General features: G+C 40.9%; 1 protein-coding gene across 1 annotated transcript in view; it reads right to left on the minus strand.

Annotated features, from left to right (window-relative positions):
- Positions 1-24,224, minus strand: part of LOC115113045 (collagen alpha-1(XXI) chain-like) — a 65,373-nt gene extending 41,149 nt beyond the window's left edge. The window contains exons 1-7 of the mRNA XM_029640247.2: positions 23,989-24,224; positions 18,215-18,345; positions 17,437-17,997; positions 11,518-11,683; positions 11,169-11,397; positions 2,825-2,998; positions 2,185-2,262 (exon numbers count right to left, since the gene is read on the minus strand). Coding sequence (XP_029496107.1) covers positions 2,185-2,262; positions 2,825-2,998; positions 11,169-11,397; positions 11,518-11,683; positions 17,437-17,997; positions 18,215-18,314 — 1,308 coding nt within the window. The 5' untranslated portion in view covers positions 18,315-18,345; positions 23,989-24,224. The remainder of the gene's footprint in view (positions 1-2,184; positions 2,263-2,824; positions 2,999-11,168; positions 11,398-11,517; positions 11,684-17,436; positions 17,998-18,214; positions 18,346-23,988) is intronic.
- Positions 24,225-24,724: the final 500 nt, after the last annotated feature.

Genomic DNA, 24,724 nt, shown 5'->3' on the forward strand with positions numbered 1-24,724 from the left:
TCCTGGGTGGCAGGAAGCTTGGCCCCAGTGATTTCTCCTGAGGGAGAAAAGGTGTTGTCATGCCCTCTTCAAGATTTTCTTGGTGTGTTTGGACCATGATAGTTTGTTGGTGATGTGGACACCAAGGAACTTGAAACTCTCAACCCACTCCACTACAGCCCCATCAATGTAAATGGGGGCGTGTTCGGCCCTCCTTTTCCCGTAGTCCACGATTATCTCCTTTGCGTTACCCACGTTGAGGGAGAAGTTGTTGTCCTGGCACATACACTGCCAGGTCTCTGACCTCCTCCCTAATAAAATACCAAATACCCAAAATAGGCTGTCTCATTGTTATCGGTGATCAGGCCTACTACCGTTGTGTCATCAGCAAACTTAATGATGGTGTTGGAGTCATGCTTGGCCACGCAGCCGCGGGGGAACAGGGAGTACAGTAGGGGACTAAGCACTCACCACTGAGGGGCCCACGTATGGAGGATTGTTGCCTAGCCTTACCAGCTGGGGGTGGCCCATCAGGAAGTCCAGTATCCAGTTGCAAAGGGAGGTGTTTAGTCTCAGGGTCCTTAGCTTAGTGATGAATTTTGTGGGCACTATGGTATTGAACGCTGAGCTGTAGTCAATGACCAGCATTCTCACATAGGTGTTCCTTTTGTCCAGGTGGGAAAGGGCAGTGTGGAGTGCGATTGAGATTGTGGATCTGTTGGGGCTGTATTCGAATTGGAGTGGGTCTAGTATTTCCAAGATGATGGTGTTGATGTGAACCATGACCAGCCTTGACCATGACTTCATGGCTACCGACGTGAGTGCTATGGGGCGGTAGTCATTTAGGCAGGTTACCTTCTCTTTCTCGGGCACAGGGACTATGGTGATCTGCTTGAAACTTGAATGCAGGTATTACAGACTCTGCCAGGGAGAGGTTGCCATCCGACGGTAAAATAACAATGAGAGCAATATGCATGAGGTAAGCAGAGGTAAAGGCGCTCCACCAAAGTAGAGGCAGGATGAAGCAAATCACAAGCGATACATGTAATAATCTATTAAACAATGGTTATATAATGGTATTCCTGGTACCATATGCTTCAATGCACAACTGAAAAGGAAAAATAAGAAAGTAACGTTTTGACTAAATGTCGTCAGATTTCAAAATAACATCATAGGCCATGGCATGTCCAGGTCATTTTGAATGGGGTGGCCAAGGTGGGGCACAGACCCATCGATGCAAGGTGGATTTTTTTTCAATAGATTTTTATGATGGTTCAACGCGTGAAATGCTTCAGCTTAGGTTTGGTACAATTCCCCGTTAATCAATTCCAACGTTTTGTTACAGTGTTTGCGTTCAAAGTCAGATTCTATATAAGGGTATTAGCATACAGGAGTAAATTCACTTGTAATTGGCATCCAGAGTGCGAATTATAACGTTACTTTCAGGGGGGTCTCTATTTTTTTAACAGACCTACAAAGGTCGAAAATTTGTTATGGGCTTTATAGTGAAGATGTAATTTAACTGTAAAAATCTATTACCTTTAAATGTGTCATGATGAACACAACCAGTCTTGATTCAAAAAGTAGGATAAGTAGGTTACATGCACACGATCATCTACTCCACACAGTGCACTGGGCCATTTGAATGGAAATGGACATCTATTACAAACACCATGAGTTTAATGACGTTCAGACTACAAAGAGGCGTATATTCATGGATAAAAAATAAACAATAAAAAATAAACAAAAGTATAAAATTATTTCTCATTCCTATCTATCGTGTTGATTTCATACGGTTTTCGGCCAGACAGCATCAGATACATGGGCTACACATTAAGACAGAGGGGCGGTGTTTCGCTCGCTCGGATGCTTTCCCAGTGAGATTGATGAGTCTTGCTGTCCGTGCACATCTTGGTAAAAATGCATATCATTTATATAAAAATATATTCAGAGCCGACCTATTAGATAAGATCATTTCTGGGGGGGGGGGGGGGGGGGGGGGGCACTAAGTGGCCACTCCCTGGACACGCTACAGATCGTAGGATTGGATTTTCTGATACTAAGTCATGGTGGTATGGTGGCATATAGTGGTGCATTGTGATCAAGAACAGATAAAGAAAATATGAGATCCCTTAAAAAATAGAGCTTGGTTTTAATGTGGCACATTTACTACAAGCACAGATCCAAACAGGTGTTTATACTCACAACTCCTGGTATTTCACAGGCGGTCTCACGGTTGTTCTGCTCGGGGTCACAGTAGATCCTGAGTTTCATGATCTCAAACTGTTAAAGATAGGAATCGTTCATGAGTCTGAGGGAAAAGCAATTCATCCCTAACAGTTTTCTAATGATTAATGAGTCATAAGTCTGTATCGTCACTGTACCAGGATGTTATTTCTTTAGACTTAAGTGACAACTTCATTATATTTGCGATAGTTTTATGGCTTTAAAAACAAATCCAGATACATTCTGGTTGCACGTCTCAAATTTGCTTAAAAAAAAAAAAAAAAACAGTTGTTTGAAGAATGTAAAATAGATCATGTCAAACCAATTAAAACACAAAACCATTATGATTGATTGCAGGTTAGCATGTTTGGCACACCAATTATCAACATGGCCAAATAAAGACTAAATAAGAGGTAGAGGACAGAGAGGATCTTCATGCCAAGATTGTCTAATCTAAGGTCAGTATTTTTCAGAGGAAAATGCAGACCCTTGATTCTTGAAATCCTACTGTTAAACAGTTAGACCAGTAGAGGTTCAAATGTGATCCAATATAAACAGTTGTCTTGCTCAAAGAGGCACAAATGCAGGTTGTGAAAATGTTGTCTCTTGATAAACTTACTGGTACAGTTGTCTCTTTGCTGACATACTTTCCGATCTGGGTCTTCCCATTAATGAAGATACCAACAGGAGGTTCCAACGGCAGGGTTTCAATTTCCAGGTCATCAACATACAGGATAACATCTTGCTCAGTGACCAGTAGCCTAAACTGGTGCCAGTTCTCATCAAATAGTTTCTATTTGACCAAAAAAGAGGATAAGGAATTATTATGTATACATGTATACGCCGTATACCCACTTTTTTTCAGTGGGCTTGAGGTATAGGCCTACTCACGTCTTACATATTAATCCCCACTGATGCGTATCAGAATATTATAGTATTATAGGCCTACGCTGTATCAATTATGTAGGGTGAATTCAGAAAGAATGGGACATCATATAAACTGTGACGGCTTAATCCTGAACCGTTTATTTATTGGTCAGACAAGAGAAAATCTAAACTACTGTTACCAAGCCTTTGCAGAGAAACCGCATTAACAAAATCACATCACGTAATTTGTGTGACATCATAGAGGGGGCAGAGCAAGCTTCAAACAGGAAGCTCACACCAGTGAAGCACACGGTAAGATCAGTGACAACTTTTTTTCTGTTTTGATGTTAAGGTTATAAAACTGACATAAATAATGCACTGTGACAAATTGTGATGTAATTGTGCATTCTATATACTGGTGCATCAAAATACATTTAAAAAAGTTGTCAATATTATGTTTCAATTTTGGAATTCAGTCATTTTTGTTGATGTCCCACTTTACCAACCATAGCTAGCTAAATTAGGACAGCATGGAATAGCTAAAGCGGGACAGTCTTATAGGCTTTTGCAATGGATGAAAGAGATCCAGTCTACATTAGGGAGGGATCCCCTGTACTTAGGTTAGGCAGGGCTCTTGTTCTTGTAGTACTATATCCTGTTATTAGTTTTGTTATTTGAGTGAATTCAGAAAAAGCGGGACTGTGTGCACTTCTGTAACCTCTTCAGACATCTATCCAACATATTAGCCGAAAACCAGTGGAGGCTCCTCAGAGGAAAAAGGGGAGAATCCTCCTCAGTGAGTTTCATAAAAATATATAAATAGTGAAACATTAAAAAAGTTATGCTTTTAATGTAAAAACTATACTAAATATACTGAACTAAAATATAAACGCACATGCAACAATTGGCCTTGGAGGAACTGGGACTTTTTAACTTCCAGGAATTGTGTGCAAATCCTTGGAACATGTGGCTGTGCATTGTCATGCCGAAATATGAGGTGATGGAGGCGGATGACTGGTTCAACAATGTGCTTCAGGATCTAGTCACGGTATCTGTGCATTCAAATTGCCATTGAGAAAATGCAATTCTGTTCATTGTCCGTAGCTTATGCCTGCCCATACCATAACCCCATCGCCTCCATAGGGCACTCTGTTCACAACGTTGACATCAGCAAACCGCTCGCCCACAATACGCTATACACGTAGTCTGCGGTTGTGAGGTCCGGTTGGACGTACTGCCAAATTCTCTAAAACGAATTGGTCGAGAAATTAAAATTCAATTTTCTGGCAACAGCTCTAGCGGTTATCAGTTATGATATGAAGTTTTGGCTTGGAAAAGTGTTTTGACCTGGTCACAGACAGCTGATGTGTTGTGCACTGAAGTCCATAAGCGAATGGAAAATGTGAGAGGAGGAGATCACATAGATGCTAGAAGGAATCATACAATGAAAATAATTCATGCTGTTTGTATGTGGCTGTTATGAAAGTGAACTGTTTGCGTTCTCTACACCTGTGCACCAATGTTGTAAACTTTCATCCATAGGATTGGTTGTAGCAACCTCATGATGGGTAGTAGCCTAAACCTATTGATGTTACAAAGAGCTGGGTGAATGTAATATGAATGACATTCATCCAATATGCTGCAATATAAATAAGGCTATGCTCATAAAAAAAATGATCGTCCTCCTTCATTTTAAACGGCACCGACCGAAACTGCCAAACACATGATACATTGCTGAAATTCTCAGATGATTGCTAATCACACACAATTTAATTGAATTGTCATTGAGGTACAATTAGGCTATAATGGTGTCCCAGTTTATCTAACCTGCTGTCCTAGTCTACCAAATGTGAACTGAAAATATGGTTTTGACTCAGTGTACACAAATGGGTGTGTCATCCCTCCTGTGAATTAGATATCAACATGTTGTGTGTGTGTGTGTGTGTGTGTGTGTGTGTGTGTGTGTGTGTGTGTGTGTGTGTGTGTGTGTGTGTGTGTGTGTGTGTGTGTGTGAGAGATTAGGAAACATCTTGAGGATTTTGAAACTGTATCATGTGTTGGGCTAATATGTTGGATAGATGTTGAAAGAGGTTACAGAAGACTAAATGCAAAAAGATGTATACTTATTCCTTATTCACCCTAGTACAATAGAGAAATCATGCACAAAGTAGCCTACACAACTGCAAAGCATGTGAAATACATTCACATCTGCCCCATACGCATAGCTAGTTCCAGCAGAATATCAGGCAGCAATACCTCTCAGCTCATAGACATCAAGACACATGGAGCAGTTCACAGAATTTAACGACATTGGTAGCCGGTAATGTAGGAAAGACGTTTCAACTTATAATATCTACCAGTAAATGCTAAGGCAACAATGGGCAAAATTAGGTATGGAAAAAGTTGTCTGAAAGTCTTTGTTGAATCTTTGTTTGATTGAACTTTTCTAAAGGCTTTCCCAAAAAAAAACAATCAAATGTTGACTACCAAGTAGGCCTACCTGGTAGAATGATATCAAGATGATTTGTACAAATCTGGAGGGCATTTGTTTTGCAAACTCAATCACTGTAGGCTTACAATGTACAGTACAGAACCACAAATAGCCAAATGGTCTCTTGCTAGGTGCACAATTGAATTAAAAGGGAACTATATTTTTGTATATTATTTTTACTCAGAAAGTCTCCTGGTGTGGTTTTAGCGTTGTTGTGGACTTAAGACATCCACATCTTTTCTTGTTTTATATTTTATTTTGAGAGTGAAAACCTGAAAAAATAATAAGGAAACTCGTAAAAAACTATAGGAAAATGTGAGTATACCCACTTCTCCAGGTACCACTACACCACTGTACAAAGGTTAACAAGGACTAGGAAAATCTAACAAATTGGCAACTATTGAGTGCAATGGATATTTGAATTATTGTTGTGCAATCACAAAACATTGATAGAAAGAACATTGAAGAAACAAAGAATAAAGAACTTCACATGTAACAAAGACACAGAGCGCAGAAAAGCCTCAGCTTTAGTACTTCAGTTTTCTTTTTTGTTAAAATCACTAAGGTTAGAATTGAAGGAATCCAAGACACTCAGCTCAGGCAGCACAATTCGTGCAAAAATGTACAAAAAACTATTTCAGCAGATTTTGTGCATTTTTGTGTTCATTGTTGAGAAAAGACACACTTTCGTGCGACTTCATTCACAGGAAAATAAAGTTTTGGGGGGCAAACTTCCAAACAATCTTTTGAAAGTTATTAGAGCAATGCATAATGGGCAATGGTGTTCTACACTGCCTTTTTTTGTGGCCCACATTTATTTACAGTACCAGTCAAAAGTTTGGACACACCTAGAAAACAGTTTTGGTATTAATACATTTAAAAAACAACGCAAGGCTAGTATTATAATAGAATTATTTCTGAGACAACCTGGTTGATTAACAATATTGCTTGTTTTTTTATATACAGTACTAGTCAAAGTTTTGGACACATCTACTCATTCAAGGGTTTTCTTTATTTCTACTATTTTCTACATTGTTGAATAATAGTGACAACATCAAACCTATTAAATAACACATATGGAATCATGTAGTAACCCAAAAAGTGTTAAACAAATCAAAATATATTTGACATTCTTCAAAGTAACCACCTTTTGCATGATGACAGCTGTGCACATTCTTGGCATTCTCTCAACCAGCTTTTATGAGGAATGCTTTTCCAACTGTCTTGAAGGACTTCCCACATATGCTGAGCACTTGTTGGCTGCTTTTCCTTCTCTCTGCGGTCCAACTCATCCATAACCATCTCAATTGGGGTGAGGTCGGGTGATTGTGGAGGCCAGGTCATCTGATGCAGCACTCCATCACTCTCCATCTTGGTCAAATAGCCCTTACATGGCCTGGAGGTGTGTTTTGGGTCATTGTCCTGTTGAAAAACAAATTATATTCCCACTAAGTGCAAACCAGACGGGATGGCGTATCGCTGCAGAATGCTGTGGTAGCCATGCTGGTAAAGTGTGCCTTGAATTCTAAATAAATCACTGACAATGTCACCAGCAAAGCACCCCCACACCATTACACCTCCTCCTCCATGCTTTACGTGGGAACCACACATGCAGAGATCATCTGTTTACCTACTCTGCGTCTCACAAAGATATGGCAGTTGGAACTAAAAATGTCAAATTTGTACTCATCAGACCAAAGGACTGATTTCCACCGGTCTAATGTCTATTGCTCATGTTTCTTGACCCAAGCAAGTCTCTTCTTATTATTGGTGTCCTTTAGAAGTGGTTTCTTTGCAGCAATTTGACTATGAAGGCCTGATTCCCGCAGTCTCCTCTGATGAGTTGATGTTGAGATGGGTCTGTTACTTGAACTCAGTGAAGCATTTATTTGGGCTGCAATCTGAGGTGCAGTTAACTGTAATGAACTTATTCTCTGCAGCAGAGGTAAATCTTGGTCTTCCTTTCCTGTAGTGGTCCTCATGAGAGCCAGGTTCATCATAGTGCTTGATGGTTTTTGTGACTGCAAATTTTCTTAAAATTTTTCGGATTGACTCACCATGTCTTAAAGTAATGACGGACTGTCACTTCTCTTTGCTTACTTGAGCTGTTCTTGCCATAATATGGACTTGGTCTTTCACCAAATAGGGCTATCTTCTGTATACCACCCCTGCTATGTCAAAACACATCTGATTGGCTCAAACGCATTAATGAATGGTGATAAATGCTCAATCTGAAGGGTTTCACAGCCCTATAATAATGATACAAGGTATATCACCTTAAAAAGGGGTTATTTACAATCTATTTTGGTATATGATGTTGGGAATGTTGGTATTGGAGAGTCTGAAATGAATTACATTCCCTAACCCTAAGCTATGTTCAATGTCAGCAGCAATTTCCAGTAAGAAATGCTCTGTCTGAAGTCATTCGGCTATGGGTTTCACAGCCCTGTTATAATGATACAAGTTATATCACCCCTGGGGTATAACATGTTGGGCAAAGTAGTGTAGAAGAGTCTGACATATAACCCCTAACTTGAGTTCAGTCTTCGCCAATGAGAACCAAGATTCTAGGCCGTAGAAAATCCTACATCCATCTCATTAGATCAGAACAGGATGGATGAACAGTGATTCATATTACTGATTTGCATCCTGAAAAAGGATAGTTGTGTTTGGCTGCATATGTCTGCATATGTCTACCCATATGATATGGATCATTGTCAGGTTATTAGATATATAAGCTTCAGTAACAAAAGAACATCACGGTTGTAATAACACTTTAAACAGGTACTTTGTAAATGTGTAGAATGTGTTTGTTTTGGGTCCACACTGGTAAGTTAACTTATGTAAATGAGACAGTCACAGAGGATTTTCTTCTGAATAACTGGTCAGGGCATTGCACTGATCACACCTGTAGTGACTATTTCTATCCATCACGCCCATTGTTGCTTATCCATTGTTCACAAGATATATCAATGTAATTATACCCAACACTGGCTATATCAATGTAATTACATCCAACACAATGTTGAAAAACAGATTGCTTCCCACCACTAGATCACATAACTCGACGTGAGCTGGAAGTGATCCCAACGCTGCCACCAATGTAGCGGAAGAAAGTGAAAGCTGCAACAGGGACTCTAACCAGGGCTCATACGTGGAAAAGTGAGCCCTAACAGGCTGACTACACCGCTCGCGTTGCAAAATAAATTTTGAGATCTATATTATTAAATTATTGCACCCACACTGCTCATGCGCGCCAATGAGCGTCTGCGTTGCCAAGGGCTAAAATAGAAGTCAGTTCTATTTGTGACGCAGATCGCGCTGCGTCCTGCCTCTCCCATCTCCTCATTGGTTTATAGAAGCAGGTACCCACGTGCCATCTCCTCATTGGTTATACCCACGTGGGTGACTGAAAAACGAACGTGGTCAGTGGCGGTAATGCACCTAATTTATGGAAGTTGCCAATCGTGATAGAAAGTCAAGAGAAGAAAAATCCTAGAAGGAGGAGAGATGACTAGAAACGATTCGGTTGACTGTTTTATGTGTGGATTAATTGTCAGAGTAGAGGACATTGTGCATTTCAAGTAAAATAACAACTCAATGTTTATATCCCAGGACAAATTAGCTAGCAACAGCAAGCTAGCTAAATAGGACAAATTAGCTAGCAAGTGCAAGCTAGCTAGCTAAATTGCCATAAATGTTTAATGCTTTTCAACATGTCCCCAAATTAATGTAATTGGTTCAGAGTTTGTTTTGATATTTTAACCTGTGTGTCGTGATTGCGTTTGGTGTGGGGGGACAAAATAAATGTATGCATGATGGCACACGCGCACAGCCGGTTTGGGTTCCGTGTAATATCCATTGCATGAAAGCCTAGTAGGCCTCTGGACACAGGCAGTAGGCCTACAATGCTGGCATATGTCTTGTTACAATTGCCTAAGTATATAACATGAGTGACACGGCCGTAATAATCATCATGAAACAGCCTTGGAAATGCCATAAGTGTAAGCCAACATAATTCATTATTTTACATTAACCTGATTAATAAGGATCGGCGTCCCGTTAACGGGACAGTTGCAAATCATGCAGTGCGTTATGTCAAGATCACAGATTTTAGAGAAACAACAAATGTCGGTACATGTAAGTGTCTTATATCGGCTGAAAGCTTACATTCTTGTTAATAATATAACTGCACTGTCCAATTTACAGTAGCTATATCTGCGGAAAAAAATGCCATGCTATTGTTTGAGGAGAGCTCCTAACAACAAACAGTTTTTTCACCGTGATACGTTTACGAATAAATTCACCGCTGAAGGTGAAATGTTTACTTACATTCTAAAATCTTGATCTGATTTATCATCCAAAAGGTCCCAGAGATAACATGAAGTGTCGTTTTGTTAGAAAAATCTTTTTTCATATCCTAAAAAGGTCCTAGCATGCACGATCGATTTTGTAATTCCATTCATTCAATTTGCAAAGAAAGGAATCTGTGAAAATCTCACCCTAAACGTTGTTTCAACAAATCACGATCGTGTCTATTCCTCAGAGATCCTAGAAGGTAACAAGATTTTAATATTTCATTAGGGGTGTAGTATATCCTATAGGACACCATATTTGGTCAGAGAGCGATGCCTTCATGGCACGCCGATGACGTGGGCGGCCATTACTTGAACAGCTGTATCTGTGTCAAATAAGCACCAATCGGGATCAAACAAAGCTAGCTAGATAGCCAATGAGCCGGCCTTTACGGGAGTATCTGGAAACCATGTATTGTTAACACGTTAGTTTTTTATATAAATAAATATGGGACACAAAAAATGGCAGTGTAGAACATCATTGCCCAAAATGCACTGCTTCAATAACTTTCAAAAGATTGTTCCGAAGTTTGTTCCCCAAAAATGTGTGTAATTTTCCTATGAGTTAAGTTGCACAAAAAATGTGTGTATTTTCACACGAATTAAGCTACACAAAACGCACAAAAACACACAAAATCTGCTAAAATACTTTTTGTACACATTTGCACAAATTGAGTGTGAGATTGTGTTGGCTTAGGCATGTTAGGAATACATTTTAAAGTAGGCCTCGGCTAGCATATGGCCATTAGGAAAACTTTGGATGATTTCAAATAGTCTGACATAGTGACTGCTCTAGGAAGTTTGATAATCTGACCATATGATGATTATACATGATTATTTCAATTCTCTACATTCCATTCTTCTCATGTCTTCAATCCCCCACCTCCTAATCCTCAGATAGTTGTTTTCTTGAAAATGTTTATTTGGAATATAACAGCACCAATGTAGTTTTCCGGCATGTCATTAGTATTATGTATACTAATAGTAATATCATTAATGTGTGCAATAATACACCATATCACAGTGCTAACTTTTCTATGAGCTCTCTCTGTGTTATATTGACTTTATGGAGTATTCATCTGCATTAAAGATGTTAATGTTGATTACCAGTTCAGATGAGAAATGAATGAATGACTTAGACAGACTATTTTTGTTTCTCTTTTCCTTTCCATTGAGCCTTGGTAAAGTACTATCATGTCATGTGTCTGTTTTGGTGATTTGGAAACCAATCACTCATGATGTTCACATACCTTGGCAGGTTCTTGTTGGAAGACCACTTTCTGAGTACCACTTGGTGCTACACTGGTTGTGGTGAACATGATATTACGTTCAAATCCATTTAGTGTGACTGCCATTTGTGGTTTCCCGTCATTGGTCTGTATCCTCCAAAGGTCCCACTCTTCCCTGATCAGAGACCCCTTGTACCTCAGTGTGGACACAAAGACATAGGAGGGAGGCAGGCCATCTGGAAACAAGTTCCTGTGGGCCAAAAATAAAACAATCAGTCAATCAAATCACTATTAAACAACCAGAGTGATATGTACCAGAGAGATATAGTAGACTTAGCAATACAGACATGGCATGATGTTTTAAGCTTACTTTGTGCTTTCACTCAGGTCAACACGAGATGTCACCTGAAAGGCCTTGGCCCCATAAAAAGACCCTTGAGTTTTTTTGACTTTTTTAGCCAAATCCAGATAATGTAGAATATCGAAGCCCTTGACATCACCGCTTTCGACTGGGATTCTGCTTGGACAAACAGTCTCTGAAATGGAGCGAATGAGAGAGTTTTGAATGAAATGTACAAAAATACAACATGGCAGAGTGTGTTTTTTTGTGTGGCTGGTTGAACACCACAAACAAATTTTCATAGAAGCGCCACCATTCTTTGCTCAGGTTGGGCTGTATGTTCATTTAGAGTAAATCCATGGAACACAATAATTTATTTCATTTGGCCTGGACGCCGAAGTGTAAAAATCTGTAATAAAATACATTGGCATGGGACACTGGACATTTTGCAAATATGCAGTCTGGCTAAAGAACATCCCTCTCATTGGAAAAAAACAGACAGAATTTGACCATTACACCCACACCCTAAACACACATCTTAATTATTAATAGGACTTGCGAAAGCAAAAGTGCCCACTTTAAATATGGTAAAAATGATTCCTTCCTTTTTATTATATTTATTATTTAGAACGCTACTCCTCTGACATCATTTAAGCTAAAAACGCCATTCAAACATTCAAATGTGTAGACTGTCTGGAATATTACGCTATTATACAATTTTTAGATAACATCTATCATTTTAAACTATACAACGTGTTTGTCCTCATCCACTTAAAATAAGATTTTGTCAGCATTCTAAAGGTTCCATTCTTAAAAACTCCCTTGACCTTTGCCAAGTAAACAATTCACGAGTTGCACGTTTCAGCACAATATTGTTTTGAATGTCTGTTTTAGGACTGATGCCCAGCTGAGCATTCTACTCAATGTAGTGTCAGTGCTGATGAAGATTTTGTCTAAATTGCATAACCGTGGCTTAGGAACACAATGACATTTCAAAAGGAGGCAAGTAATTAGTAGGATAAGCTGTTGTCATCATTGTGATGTCACCAGATTGACTTTAGATGCAGTAAAACTTTAGCTACCTCACTAAGACTGAGGGGAGAGCACCAGAATTTTTGCTAGCTAACATTAGCATTGATAGCTATTTCTGACTAACTTTGCTAGCTCATGGCAACAATTGCCATTTCTCTAAAGTAAACTTGACGACATCATAATGACTGCAAAGTTTTTTTCTACTAATTATTTGTCTACTTTAGCAAAGTCATCGTATTTCCAGGCCACTATTTTGAGGAAACAGTCATTAGAACCCATTCAGAAAGACTGAGCATTACCCATCAGCCGGACATAAATATGCTGCAGCATCTGTAGATCACTGACAGTGGCAACGACGCAACCGAGTGACAGAGGTGCAACCCATAAATACAACTTTTGACACAAATCAGCTACTTTGACCACTTTCCCAACAAGTTAGACATAGAATGTATAACATCTTAGTAAATGTCTCTGCTTTTCAAATTTGGAATCAGAACAGAAATATCTTCTTCCAATCAAATGTTACAAATGTTTTAGTAACCACATCAACTGTATTTTCTGTCAACCTATACAAACAACTGACATTTTGACACATCTTTCAACAAGTTGGACAAAAACTTACATGGTATGCAATCTTAGTTTACTTCTCTGCTATTCAAATCAGAACAGACTTATATTCTACCAATCAATAGGTACTACTGTTTTAGTAACCACATCAACATTTTACATTTACATTTTAGTCATTAAGCAGATGCTCTTTTCCAGAGCAACTTACAGTAGTCCATTCATCTTAGATAGCTAGGTGGGACAACCACATATCACAGTCATAGTAAGTACATTTTCCCTCAATAAAGTAGCTATCAGCAAAGTCAGAGCTAGTAAGGGGGGAAAAAGTAAAGTGTGAGTGTTAGTTCACGAAAGGCATTTTATATTAAAAAAAAACATTTTTAAAAAGGGGGTAGCTACCCTCCTGTAGGGGTGGTAGGTCCAAGAGTCCAGAGGTGGCAGAACGGAGTGCTTGGGTTGGGGTGTAGGGTTTGAGCATAGCCTGAAGGTAGGGAGGGGCAGTTCATCTTGCTGCTCCGTAGGCAAGTACCATGGCCTTGTAGTGGATGCGAGCTTCGACTGGAAGACAGTGGAATGTGCAGAGGAGCAGGGTCACATGGGAGAACTTGGGAAGGTTGAACACCAGGCGGGTTCCAGCATTCTTTATAAGTTGCAAGGGTTTGATGGCACAAGCGGGGAGCCCAGCCAACAGCAAGTTGCAGTAGTGCAGATGGGAGATGACAAGTGCCTGGATGAGTCACTGCCTTGATGTTTGTAGAATACAACAGGGTATTGTCCAGGGTCAGGCCAAGGTTCTTTGCACTCTGGGAGGGGGAAACCGTGGAATTGTCAACTGTGATGGAGAGGTCTTTGAGCAAACAGGCCTTCCCTACAAGTCATCAACTAATTTCATGAAGCTAACTTCCCACTGTTGAATTAACTGCCACAGAACTTACATACATTTCAAATTATAGGTTAGGGAAAAGCGCAATGAATAGTGTCACTTTCTAGGATGTCAATATAAATTAATGTATTTATGGTTGTGTCAAAGTTTGTCTTGCCTTTTAATAATTACATTGTCCTTGTCACGTTCTGACCTTTATTTCCTTTGTTTTGTCATTATTTAGTATGGTTAGGGCGTGAGTTGGGTGGGCAGTCTATGTTTGTTTTTCTATGTTTTGGGGTATTTCTATGTTTCGGCCTAGTATGGTTCTCAATCAGAGGCAGCTGTCATTAGTTGTCTCTGATTGAGAATCATACTTAGGTAGCCTGGGTTTCACTGTGTGTTTGTGGGTGATTGTTCCTGTCTTTGTGTTTGCACCAGATGGGACTGTTTTAGGTTTTCTCACGTTTGTTGTTTTTGTTAGTTATCTCATGTGTAGTTTCTTTATAAATTAAAGAACATGAATAACCACCACGCTGCATTTTGGTCCGCCTCTCCTTCACCACAGGAAAACCCTTACAGTCCTAGTCAAAAGTTTGGACACACCAACTCATTCAAGGTTTTTTAGCATAATAGTGAAGACATCAAAACTATGAAATAACACATATGGAATCAAGTAGTAACTAAAAAAGTGTTAAACAAATAAAAAAACTGTATATTTTAGATTTTAGATTCTTCAACGTAGCCACACTTTGCCTTAATGACGGCTTTGCACACTCTTGGCATTCTCTCAACCAGCTTTGAGGTAGTCACCCGGAATACATTTCAATTAACTGGTGTGCCTTCTTAAAAGTTAATTTGTAGAATTTTTTTCCTTCCTATTGCATTTGAGCCAATCAGTTGTGTTATGACAAGATAGGGGTGGTATACAGAAGATAGCCCTATTTGGTAAAAGACCAAGTCCATATTATGGCAAGAACAGCTCAAATAAGCAAAGAGAAATGACAGTCCATCCTTACTTTAAGACATGAAGGTCAGTCAATCCGGGAACAGTTCAAGAACTTTTAAAGTTTCTTCAAGTGCTATGATGAAACTAGCTCTCATGAGGACCGCCACAGGAAAGGAAGACCCAGAGTTACCTCTGCTGCAGAGGATAAGTTCATTAGACTTACCAGCCTCAGAGATTGCAGCCCAAATAAATGCTTCACAGTTCAAGTAACAGACACATCTCAACATCAACTGTTCAGAGGAGATTGTGTGAATTAGGCCTTCATGATTGAATTGCTGCAAAGAAATCACTACTAAAGGACACCAATAGAAATAAGAGACTTGCTTGGGCCAAGAAACACGAGCAATGGATATTCTACCAGAGGAAATCTGTCCTTTGGTCTGATGAGTCTAAATTTGCGATTTTTGGTTCCAACCGCCGTGACTTTGTGAGACACAGAGTAGTTTAACGGATGATCTCTGCACATGTGGTTCCCACCATGAAGCATGGAGGAGGAGGTATGATCATGTGGGGGTGCCTTGCTGAGCTCAGCGTTCAACACCATAGTACCCTCAGAGCTCATCACTAAGCTAAGGATCCTGGGACTAAACACCTCCCTCTGCAACTGGATACTGGACTTCCTGACGGGCCGCCCCCAGGTGTGGAGGGTAGGTAGCAACACATCTGCCATGCTGATCCTCAACACTGGAGCCCCCCAGGTGGGCGTGCTCAGTCCCCTCCTGAACCCCCTGTTCACCCACGACTACATGGCCAGACATGACTCCAACACCATCATTACGTTTTCAGACGACACATAGTGGTAGGCCTGATCACCGACAATGACAAGACAGCCTATAGGGAGGAAGTCAGAGACCTGGCCGAGTGGTGCCAGAATAATAACCTATCCCTCAACGTAACCAAGACTAAGGAGGTTATTGTGGACTACAGGAAAAGGAGGACCGAGCACGCCCCCATTCTCATCGACGGGGCTGTACTGGAGCAGGTTGAGAGCTTCAAGTTCCTTGGAGGCCACATCAACAACAAACTAGAATGGTCCAAACACACCAAGACAGTCGTGAAGAGGGCACGACAAAGCCTATTCCCCCTCAGGAAACTAAAAAGATTTGGCATGGGTCCCGCAGAGTGAAGGAAAAGCAGCCAACAAGTGCTCAGCATATGTGGGAACTCCTTCAAGACTGTTGGAAAAGCATTACAGGTGAAGCTGGTTGAGAGAAGGCCAAGAATGTGAAAGGCTTTAATCAAGGCAAAGGGTGACTACTTTGAAGAATGTAAAATATAAAATTAATTTTAATTTGTTTAACACTTTTTTGGTTACTACATGATTTCAAATGTGTCATTTCATAGCTGTGATGTCTTCACTATTATTCAACAATATAGAAAATAGTTAAAAAAATAAAAGAAAACTTGAATGAGTAGGTGTGTCCAAAATGTTCACTGGCACTGTATGTGTTATTGTTTTTACCATTGATGACATACCACTGAAGTTGGTATGTGGTATGTGTATTGTGCACTTGTTATTTTGGGTCTCGTGTAGTGTTTTTACTGGTCTTGTCCTGTGTAGTTATTAGAGGTTTAAACCTCACTCTTTTGTTTGGGTTACATCCCTGTGTATTTTATATACGTGTTTGTTTTGGGATTCGTCCCCGTGCATTTTTCATGACATGTATTTTTGGAGGGAGTAATAAAGCCCCCCTATTATGTATTCCTGCACATGTCTCTGATCATTATACAACGTGACAGTTAACTACTTTCCCAACAAGTTAGACAAAATCTTAGTCTACTTCTCTGCATTTAAATCTAAACATAGAACACTTCTTCCACTACCACAAAAATACTTTCAAAGAGATAAAGCAAGTCCCACAATTGTTCTTTAATGGAAAATCACCTTCTAGTCCCAGTAGGCTATTCATTTACAAGGGATCATACTTCCTTATTGTTTGAATGTGGATACAACCTTTCAAATAGGTACCGTTTTGTTCTGGGTGTTGTTCTTGATAAAACTCTTCTGTTTTAGAAGTATTTTCAACATTCTTGTTATGTCGACTACCATGACACCAAGTGCCAAAAGCCATGCACATACTGTACCCCTTTCAGTTTTACAAAGATTAGGTATAGGTCAATAAAAGTTTAACCTGGTGTTCTAGCAATTGCTTCCCTAACCTTCACCCTGAAGCAGTGACATCACGTTGACATGACTCTCTTGACACAGTTTGGCTTGTCATCCAACGCAGTCAACAACTTCAGAAAACATTAGATTCACAATCATTAGATCTTGAGAAAACATATTTCAAGACATTTCCTGTTTCTTAAGAGCTTGAATGTTTAGCAATGTGCAAACATGTTAAATCAACCGAAGGGTTTTTAGAGAACCACACCTTAATTTTGAACAACAGAAATGTCAGCCCCACCACTTGGTTTGTTATAAAGCTGAAGGATGGGGCTCATGAGAATCCCCATTTCTTCATTAGAAAATGCCTACCTTCACACAACTTCTGCCTTATGGTCTCACGGATCTTGGAAATAGCTTTATAGTCATCGACATAAAACACATAGGTGGAGGAGGGCTTGTTTCCAATAGCGTTCAACTCCTCCTCTTCCGTCTCAGATCCCACACCAATGGCAAATATTATTATTCCTCTTCTCCTGGCTTCCTCTGCTGCTGCTTTCACCTCATCTTGTGACTTTCCGTCTGTTAGGACCACAGCGATTCTAGCAACACCCTTAGGGCCTCGTTCAGACAGGTTAAATAGTTTGTCGCTAGCGAACTGTATGGCCGTCCCAGTTCTTGTGTTTCCCCCCATGTAGTCGATGGATTCCATGGCTCTGATGAGATCCTTGCTACGAAGGTGCTTCCCTAACGGGATATTTATGATTGGATCATCACTGTATTGGACCACACCGACCTGGGTGAACTTCTGGCCGATGTTAAAGCTTGTGGTGATGTTGACGAGCCATCGCTTGACTAGTTCAAAGTTCACATCAGCTACACTCCATGAGCCGTCTAGGATAAAGACCAAATCGCTTGCAACAGTTTTACAACCTGTAAGAGAGATGATAAAGATGAGTGGTTTTACACAGCCTTGAAAAAAAGATGAATGAAGAGTATTCACTTCTTATAAAGGAATGGCCTTTACCAATACAGTACATAGAAAGCTTTCCTGAACATCCATTCTGCATTTATAGTAACAGTGAGCGATAATGGACACCATGCAATGAAAATGTGTCACATATAACGATGAAGACAGAAGCACTCTTACTGAATCTCATGTCCTCATCTTGTGCTGCACAAGACAAGTGAAGGAGCATGAAGCACAGACAGGGCAAGACACAATGCATGGATCTGGTTTTGTAACGCATGATACTGAAGTACCAAACTCCAAATGTGCACCTATAGGGAAAGGGAAACAACACATGCATAGCTGAGATTGTCATTCCAATTATTCCTATCAGTTAACAAATCAATGAACTGCAGACTGTTTTTCTTACTCGTCACTATTCTTACTTGAATTCCATGCAATGCATATCTTAAATATTTAAAGTAGACAACTGTGACAAAAAATGGAGGGTCAGTATATTGCATTTGTTGTAAACAAGATAAAGCAATTTACAATGGAATATAAGTCTGTGTTAGTGACAATGAAACATGGAAGAACATTTTGAAGTCTCTCTCTCTCTCTGTGTGAGTACTCAGTATACTTTTAGCCATACTTCTTTGTTTCTCTCTGGCTTCTTTAGGAAACTGTGTATTTCATTGCAGTTTCCAGCAAGTGAAAGTAAGAAACTGCAGATATAAAAAGAAGCAGCTAGGAATGAGGAACTGCACAGGAGGTTGGTGGCACGTTATTTGAGGAGGACAGGCTCACGGTAATGGCTGGAGTGGAATAGGTGGACTGGTATCAAACACATGGTTTCCATGTGTTTGATGCCATTCCATTCACTCCGTTCCAGCCATTATTATGAGCCTTCCTCCCCTCAGCAGCCTCCACTGAGGAACATATATTGTACAGTATGCTCCATAGAAAGCATTTGTGAGCATTTGTGAGCATTTGTGTGAATGAAGGTAGGTATGGACTTTGGTAAGCTCAGTCAATCCAACCAATTAACCTAAAGCAGTGGGTTTTCCTGAGACAATGACTAGACTTGGATAGGTCAATTCTGCAATGACCGAGATCTAACCCTCGTCCACCATATGTAACTGTGCTGTCTGTTTGTTGTCACAGCCATAACATGACTGGGTTTTTCCACTCTCTGACCCAGGATTTGAGGCACAGCTCAGTGAGGGGCCAAGCTGCCACGGTAGAGCCGGCCATTTTGTTCCAGCCCTTTCCCCCCAACCCGTCCTGAGCACCGGGGGAAGTCGCTGGAAAGCAACACTGTGACATGAGCCAGTCAGCATGGCTTTTCCCTCTATCGACTTCCCTCCGATCTGGATAATTCTACATTTCTGCCGAAACCACATGGAATTCATTTACTGTGTCAGACAGTGAAATTCCTGCTCTGGATAGTGACCAAACACATGTAGTCATGACAAATGGATGGCAACCATTGTCCAAGAGATAAAGAGACCTGATTGGATGCCAAAGTTAATGTGCTACTATACATTAGCGCTTGTTGGAGTATGCACCACCCGGGAATACATGCCAGAAAATTCTCTAAAATTACCCATTTAATTTTTTACATTTGTTTTATTTATTTATTTATTTATTGTTGAATTTTACCCCCTTTTTCTCCCCAATTTCGTGGTATCCAACTGTTAGTAGCTACTATCTTGTCTCATCGCTACAACTCCCGTATGGGCTCGGGAGAGGCGAAGGTTGAAAGTCATGCGTCCTCCGATACACAACCCAACCAAGCGCGCATTCACCATATGGCTTTTTTCCCTTCTATGACCCACTCATTGACCTCTGATGTTATTGGGGCACTTTATAGCTCTCCACCTTGGTCAAGATGACAGAATGGCAGGAATAATGACGCCGGTGTGCAGTTATTATAACCCCCCCCTAAAAAAAGACAACATAACCAACATAATGATTCTTCTGCCAGACATATTTCCTAAAACTTGAACCCAAAACATGACTCCCAATTCCTTGAGGGATTTAGAGTCTGAGTTATTCATCTAGTTTGCAGTAATACTGAGTACAATATTTATATAATGCCTGGTGGGTTGCATCCAGCTGGACAAGGGAGTCGGGAAGCTCATGTTGAACAGCTGATTCCTCCTACTTTTCCAGAAAAGGTGCTACCAGAAGAGTTAACTAGACTAAAAACACAATACAGATTTTCTGGTTCCTCGATCTGGTTCTTACCCACAGTCTTTGGTTACTATTTTCTTCTACATCATAGAGCTGTTGTTAAGGATAAAAGTTGATGAATGGTTTTCACTACTGTAGGTGCACTAAATGGCTATTTCAAGGTTAGCACCTGCAGCCTTTTTTTAACTTAAAATTGGGGGGTTAATCAGCTTTAATATTGCAGATAGATTGTAGCTTCCATCAATGTAATTGCCAGCATAATTTCCAATCCCCCATATAAGTCAAGTGGTCTGAATACTTTCTGAAGGCACTGTATAAAATGCAAAGGTTGACATATTAAAGACAGTCATTTAAGACTGTAGGTATACAGTGGCTTCGGGAAGTATTCAGACCCTTTGACTTTTTTCACATTTTGTTAGGTTTCAGCCTTATTAAAAAAAAATGCTTTTTAAATGCTCATCAATCTACACACAATACCCCATAGTGACAAAGCAAAAACAGGTTTTTAGAAATGTTTGCTAATTTATTAAAAATAAAAAACTGAAATACATACGTATTCAGAACCTTTACTCAGTACTTTGTTGAAGCACCTTTGGCAGCGATTACAGCCTTGAGTATTCTTGGGTATGATGCTACATGCTTGGCACACCTGCATTTGGGGAGATTCACCTGTGGTAAATGCAATTGAGTGAACATGATTTGGAAAGGCACACAACTGTTTATATAAGGTCCCACAGTTGACAGTGCATGTCAGAGAAAAAACCAAGCCATGAGGTCGATGGAATTGTCTGTAGAGCTCCAAGACAGGAAAGTGTCGGGGCACAGATCTGGGGAACAGTACCAAAACATTTCTGCAGCATTTAAGATCCCCAAGAACACAATGGCCTCCATCAATCTTAATTGGAAGAAGCTTGGAACGACCGAGACTCTTCCTACAGCTGGCCACCTGGCCAAACTGAGCAATCGGGGGAGAAGGGTCTTGGTCAGGGAGGTGACCAAAAACCCGATGGTCATTCTGACGGAGCTCTAGAGTTCCTCTGTGGAGATAGGAGAACCTTCCAGAAGGATAACCATCTCTGCAGCACTCCACCAATCAGGCCTTAATGGTAGAGTGGCCAGATGGAAGCTACTCATCAGTAAATGGCACATGACAGCCTGCTTGGAGTTTGCCAAAAGGTGCCTAAAGACTATCAGCCCATGAGAAACCAGATTCTCTGGTCTGATGAAACCAAGATTGAACTATTTGTCCTGAATGCCAAGCGTCATGTCTGGAGGACACCTGGCACCATCCCTACGGTGAAGCATGGTGGTGTCAGCATCATGATGTAGGGATGCCTTTCAGCGGCAGAGACTGGGAGACTGGTCAGGATTGAGGCAAAGATGAACGGAGCAAAGTACAGAGAGATCCTTGATGAAAATCTGCTCCAGAGTTCTCAGGACCTCAGACTGGGGTGAAGGTTCACCTTCCAACAGAATTTTTAGGGCCTTCCTCTGACACCGCCTGGTGTAGAGGTCCTGGATGGCAGGCAGCTTAGCCCCAGTGATGTACTGGGCCGTACGCACTACCCTCTGTAGTGCCTTGCGGTCAGAGGCTGAGCAATTGCAATACCATGCAGTGATGCAAAGCTCTCGATGTTGCAGCTGTAGAACCTTTTGAGGATCTCAGGACCCATGCCAAATCTTTTTAGTTTCCTGAGGGGGAATAGGCTTTGTTGTGCCCTCTTCACGACTGTCTTGGTGTGTTTGGACCATTCTAGTTTGTTGTTGATGTGGACCGCAAGGAACTTGAAGCTCTCAACCTGCTCCACTACAGCCCTGTCGATGAGAATGGGGGCATGCTCGGTCCTCCTTTTCCTGTAGTCCACAATAATCTCCTTAGTCTTGGTTACATTGAGGGATAGGTTGTTATTCTGGCACCACCCGGCCAGGTCTCTGACTTCCTCCCTATAGGCTGTCTCGTCGTTGTCGGTGATCAGGCCTACCACTGTTGTGTTGTCTGCAAGTTTAATGATGGCGTTAGAGTCGTGCCTGGCCATGCATTCGTGGGTGAACAGGGAGTACAGGAGTGGACCGGGCACGCACCCCTGGGGGGCTCCAGTGTTGAGGATCAGCGTGGCAGATGTGTTGCTACCTACCCTCACCACCTGGGGGCGGCCCGTCAGGAAGTCCAGGATCCAGTTGCAGAGGGATGTGTTTAGTCCCAGGATCCTTAGCTTAGTGATGAGCTTTGATGGTACTATGGTGTTCAACACTGAGCTGTCGTCAATGAATGGCATTCTCACATAGGTGTTCCTTTTGTCCATGTGGGAAAGGGCAGTGTGGAGTGCAATAGAGATTGCATCATCTGTGGATCTGTTTGGGCGTTATTCAAATTGGAGTGGGTTTAGGGTTTCTGGGATAGTGGTGTTGATGTGAGCCATTACCTGCCTTTCAAAGCACTTCATGGCTACGGACATGAGTGCTATGGGTCTGTAGTCATTTAGGCAGGTTGCCTTCGTGTTCTTGGGCACAGGGACTATGGTGGTCTGCTTGAAACATGTACTGAGTAAAAGGTCTGAATACTCATATAAATGTGATATTTCATGTTTTAATTTGTATTAATTTAATAAAAACCTGTTTTTGCTTTGTCATTATGTGGTATTGTGTGTAGATTGATGAGGGGAAACTATTTAATCCATTTAAGAATAAGGCTGTAACCTAAGAAAATGTGGAAAAAGTCAAGGGGTCTGAATACTTTCCGAAGGCACTGTACACCTGCAGTCTTAAATGACTGTCTTCAACATGTCAACATTTACATTTTAAACTTAATTGCTTAAAATAATGCAATAAAAAGTTATTCCATCCCAAAATCAACATCTGCTGTTCAGTATGTACTACTTCGCCAAAATGAGGTGGAAATGTATTACTGCCAAGTTCCTCAGGCAATGAGGGAAAAGCCAAAACATTATATCAACTCAAAAATCAAATAAAGTAATGACAACCATGAACCCTTATCATCACAGTGGACTGAACCACTTGGAGCCTGGGAGGGGTATTTCACTGTCAACATGTTCCTATTTTAGAATGAACTACAGGGGTTTACTTTTGGGATTGCCTAGCTTTTGTTTTGTTCACATATGTCACAACTGCAGAAACTCATGAAAATAATAAATGCAAGCCCCTGGTCTTGGTACCTCTATGGATTTTTTTCCCAAAACCTTTTTTTGTCGGTTTACAAGGAGACTCAGACGAGGGCCCAGCAGAGTCAGTTGAGCTCCCAGCTAAGTTCAGTTGAATAATTCCATTAATTCTTTGCATATGACAGTGGGACATACAAGGGACTGATAACTCCTCTTAATGTCTTTAGTTTGCTACCTGCTGTCTGCCACTACAGCAGCTCAGATCATAGGAATCTACACACTAGTAGATTATCACATCTATTGAGACATTGATAAGCACAAAGCTTCAGTGAAAGCTACAACACACTACAACACACCGAAACAAATTGCATGTCAACGATTTGAAATTGTACTAAAAGTCCATACTAATGATTTATCCAAAAAGGATGCAATGAGGTACTCCAACAGGTGTTACTTGCCTTACATTGCATTAAGCAATTTCATAATAAACCATTTTCAAACAAGAAACTATTAATTTAATCATTTCAACGTGAAACATTCTTTAGCATACCGTAGATACACGTATTGTCATCAAAGTCCCTTTGAGACCCAAATTCAACAAGTGTACAAAATGTAGTTTTCACAAAATGGCAAAAGAACCCCCCCCCCCCAAAAAGTTACCAGAGGTTAGTGGAGACAGAGTCCTCTTGTCAGTGTGTGCGGTCGCCTTCTCATAGGTGTCCTGTGGCCATAGCCGTGGCGATCTCTAGGCAGAAGAAGAAGCTGGGTTTGGGGAAGAAGTTTCAGCACTGCACCAAATGTTCCTCCTATGAGTGAAAGCCTCCCCTCTCCATCCACTTTCCATCTCTCTCTATCGCTCTCTCTTTTCCTCTCTCCCTTTCTCTTGCTTTGTCTCTCTCCCCTCTCTCTTTCCCTCTCTCTCTTTTGTTCCTCCCCTCTCTCTCTGTCCTTTCCGACTTTTTAACTGGCCAACAGCCACTCTCGATTATCCAGGCTTAAAGAGAGGCAGATAAGAAATATTGACAGACAGCCCCGTTCTGTCAGTGCCAGGGGAAAATAGTAGTAACAAGTACAGCATGCTTCCAAGCCGCTGAGGGTTTGGATTGTGTACGGTGGGTGAGGGTAGAAACATGGAGTCTGGAGGGTTCCGGGAGCCAGGGTGTATTATACATAAGGCTGCATGCGTTCCTTTCCATTGCTTTGTAGCCTAATTTCCTATGGGCCTCCATATCTCCATTGTCATCTCTCCATTGTCATCTCCCCATTATGTGGTCATGGAAGGGACTTACCAAGGTGGACAGCAGGAGATCATCTTCTACAAGTGAGCAAAGAAAATGGTGCAAAAAATGACTGTGAAAAGGTACCGTTCCTAGTACCCTTACAGCTGAAATTCATC

This window comes from Oncorhynchus nerka, linkage group LG28, assembly GCF_034236695.1.
Source record: "Oncorhynchus nerka isolate Pitt River linkage group LG28, Oner_Uvic_2.0, whole genome shotgun sequence".
In the NCBI taxonomy this organism is placed as follows: Eukaryota; Metazoa; Chordata; class Actinopteri; order Salmoniformes; family Salmonidae; genus Oncorhynchus; species Oncorhynchus nerka.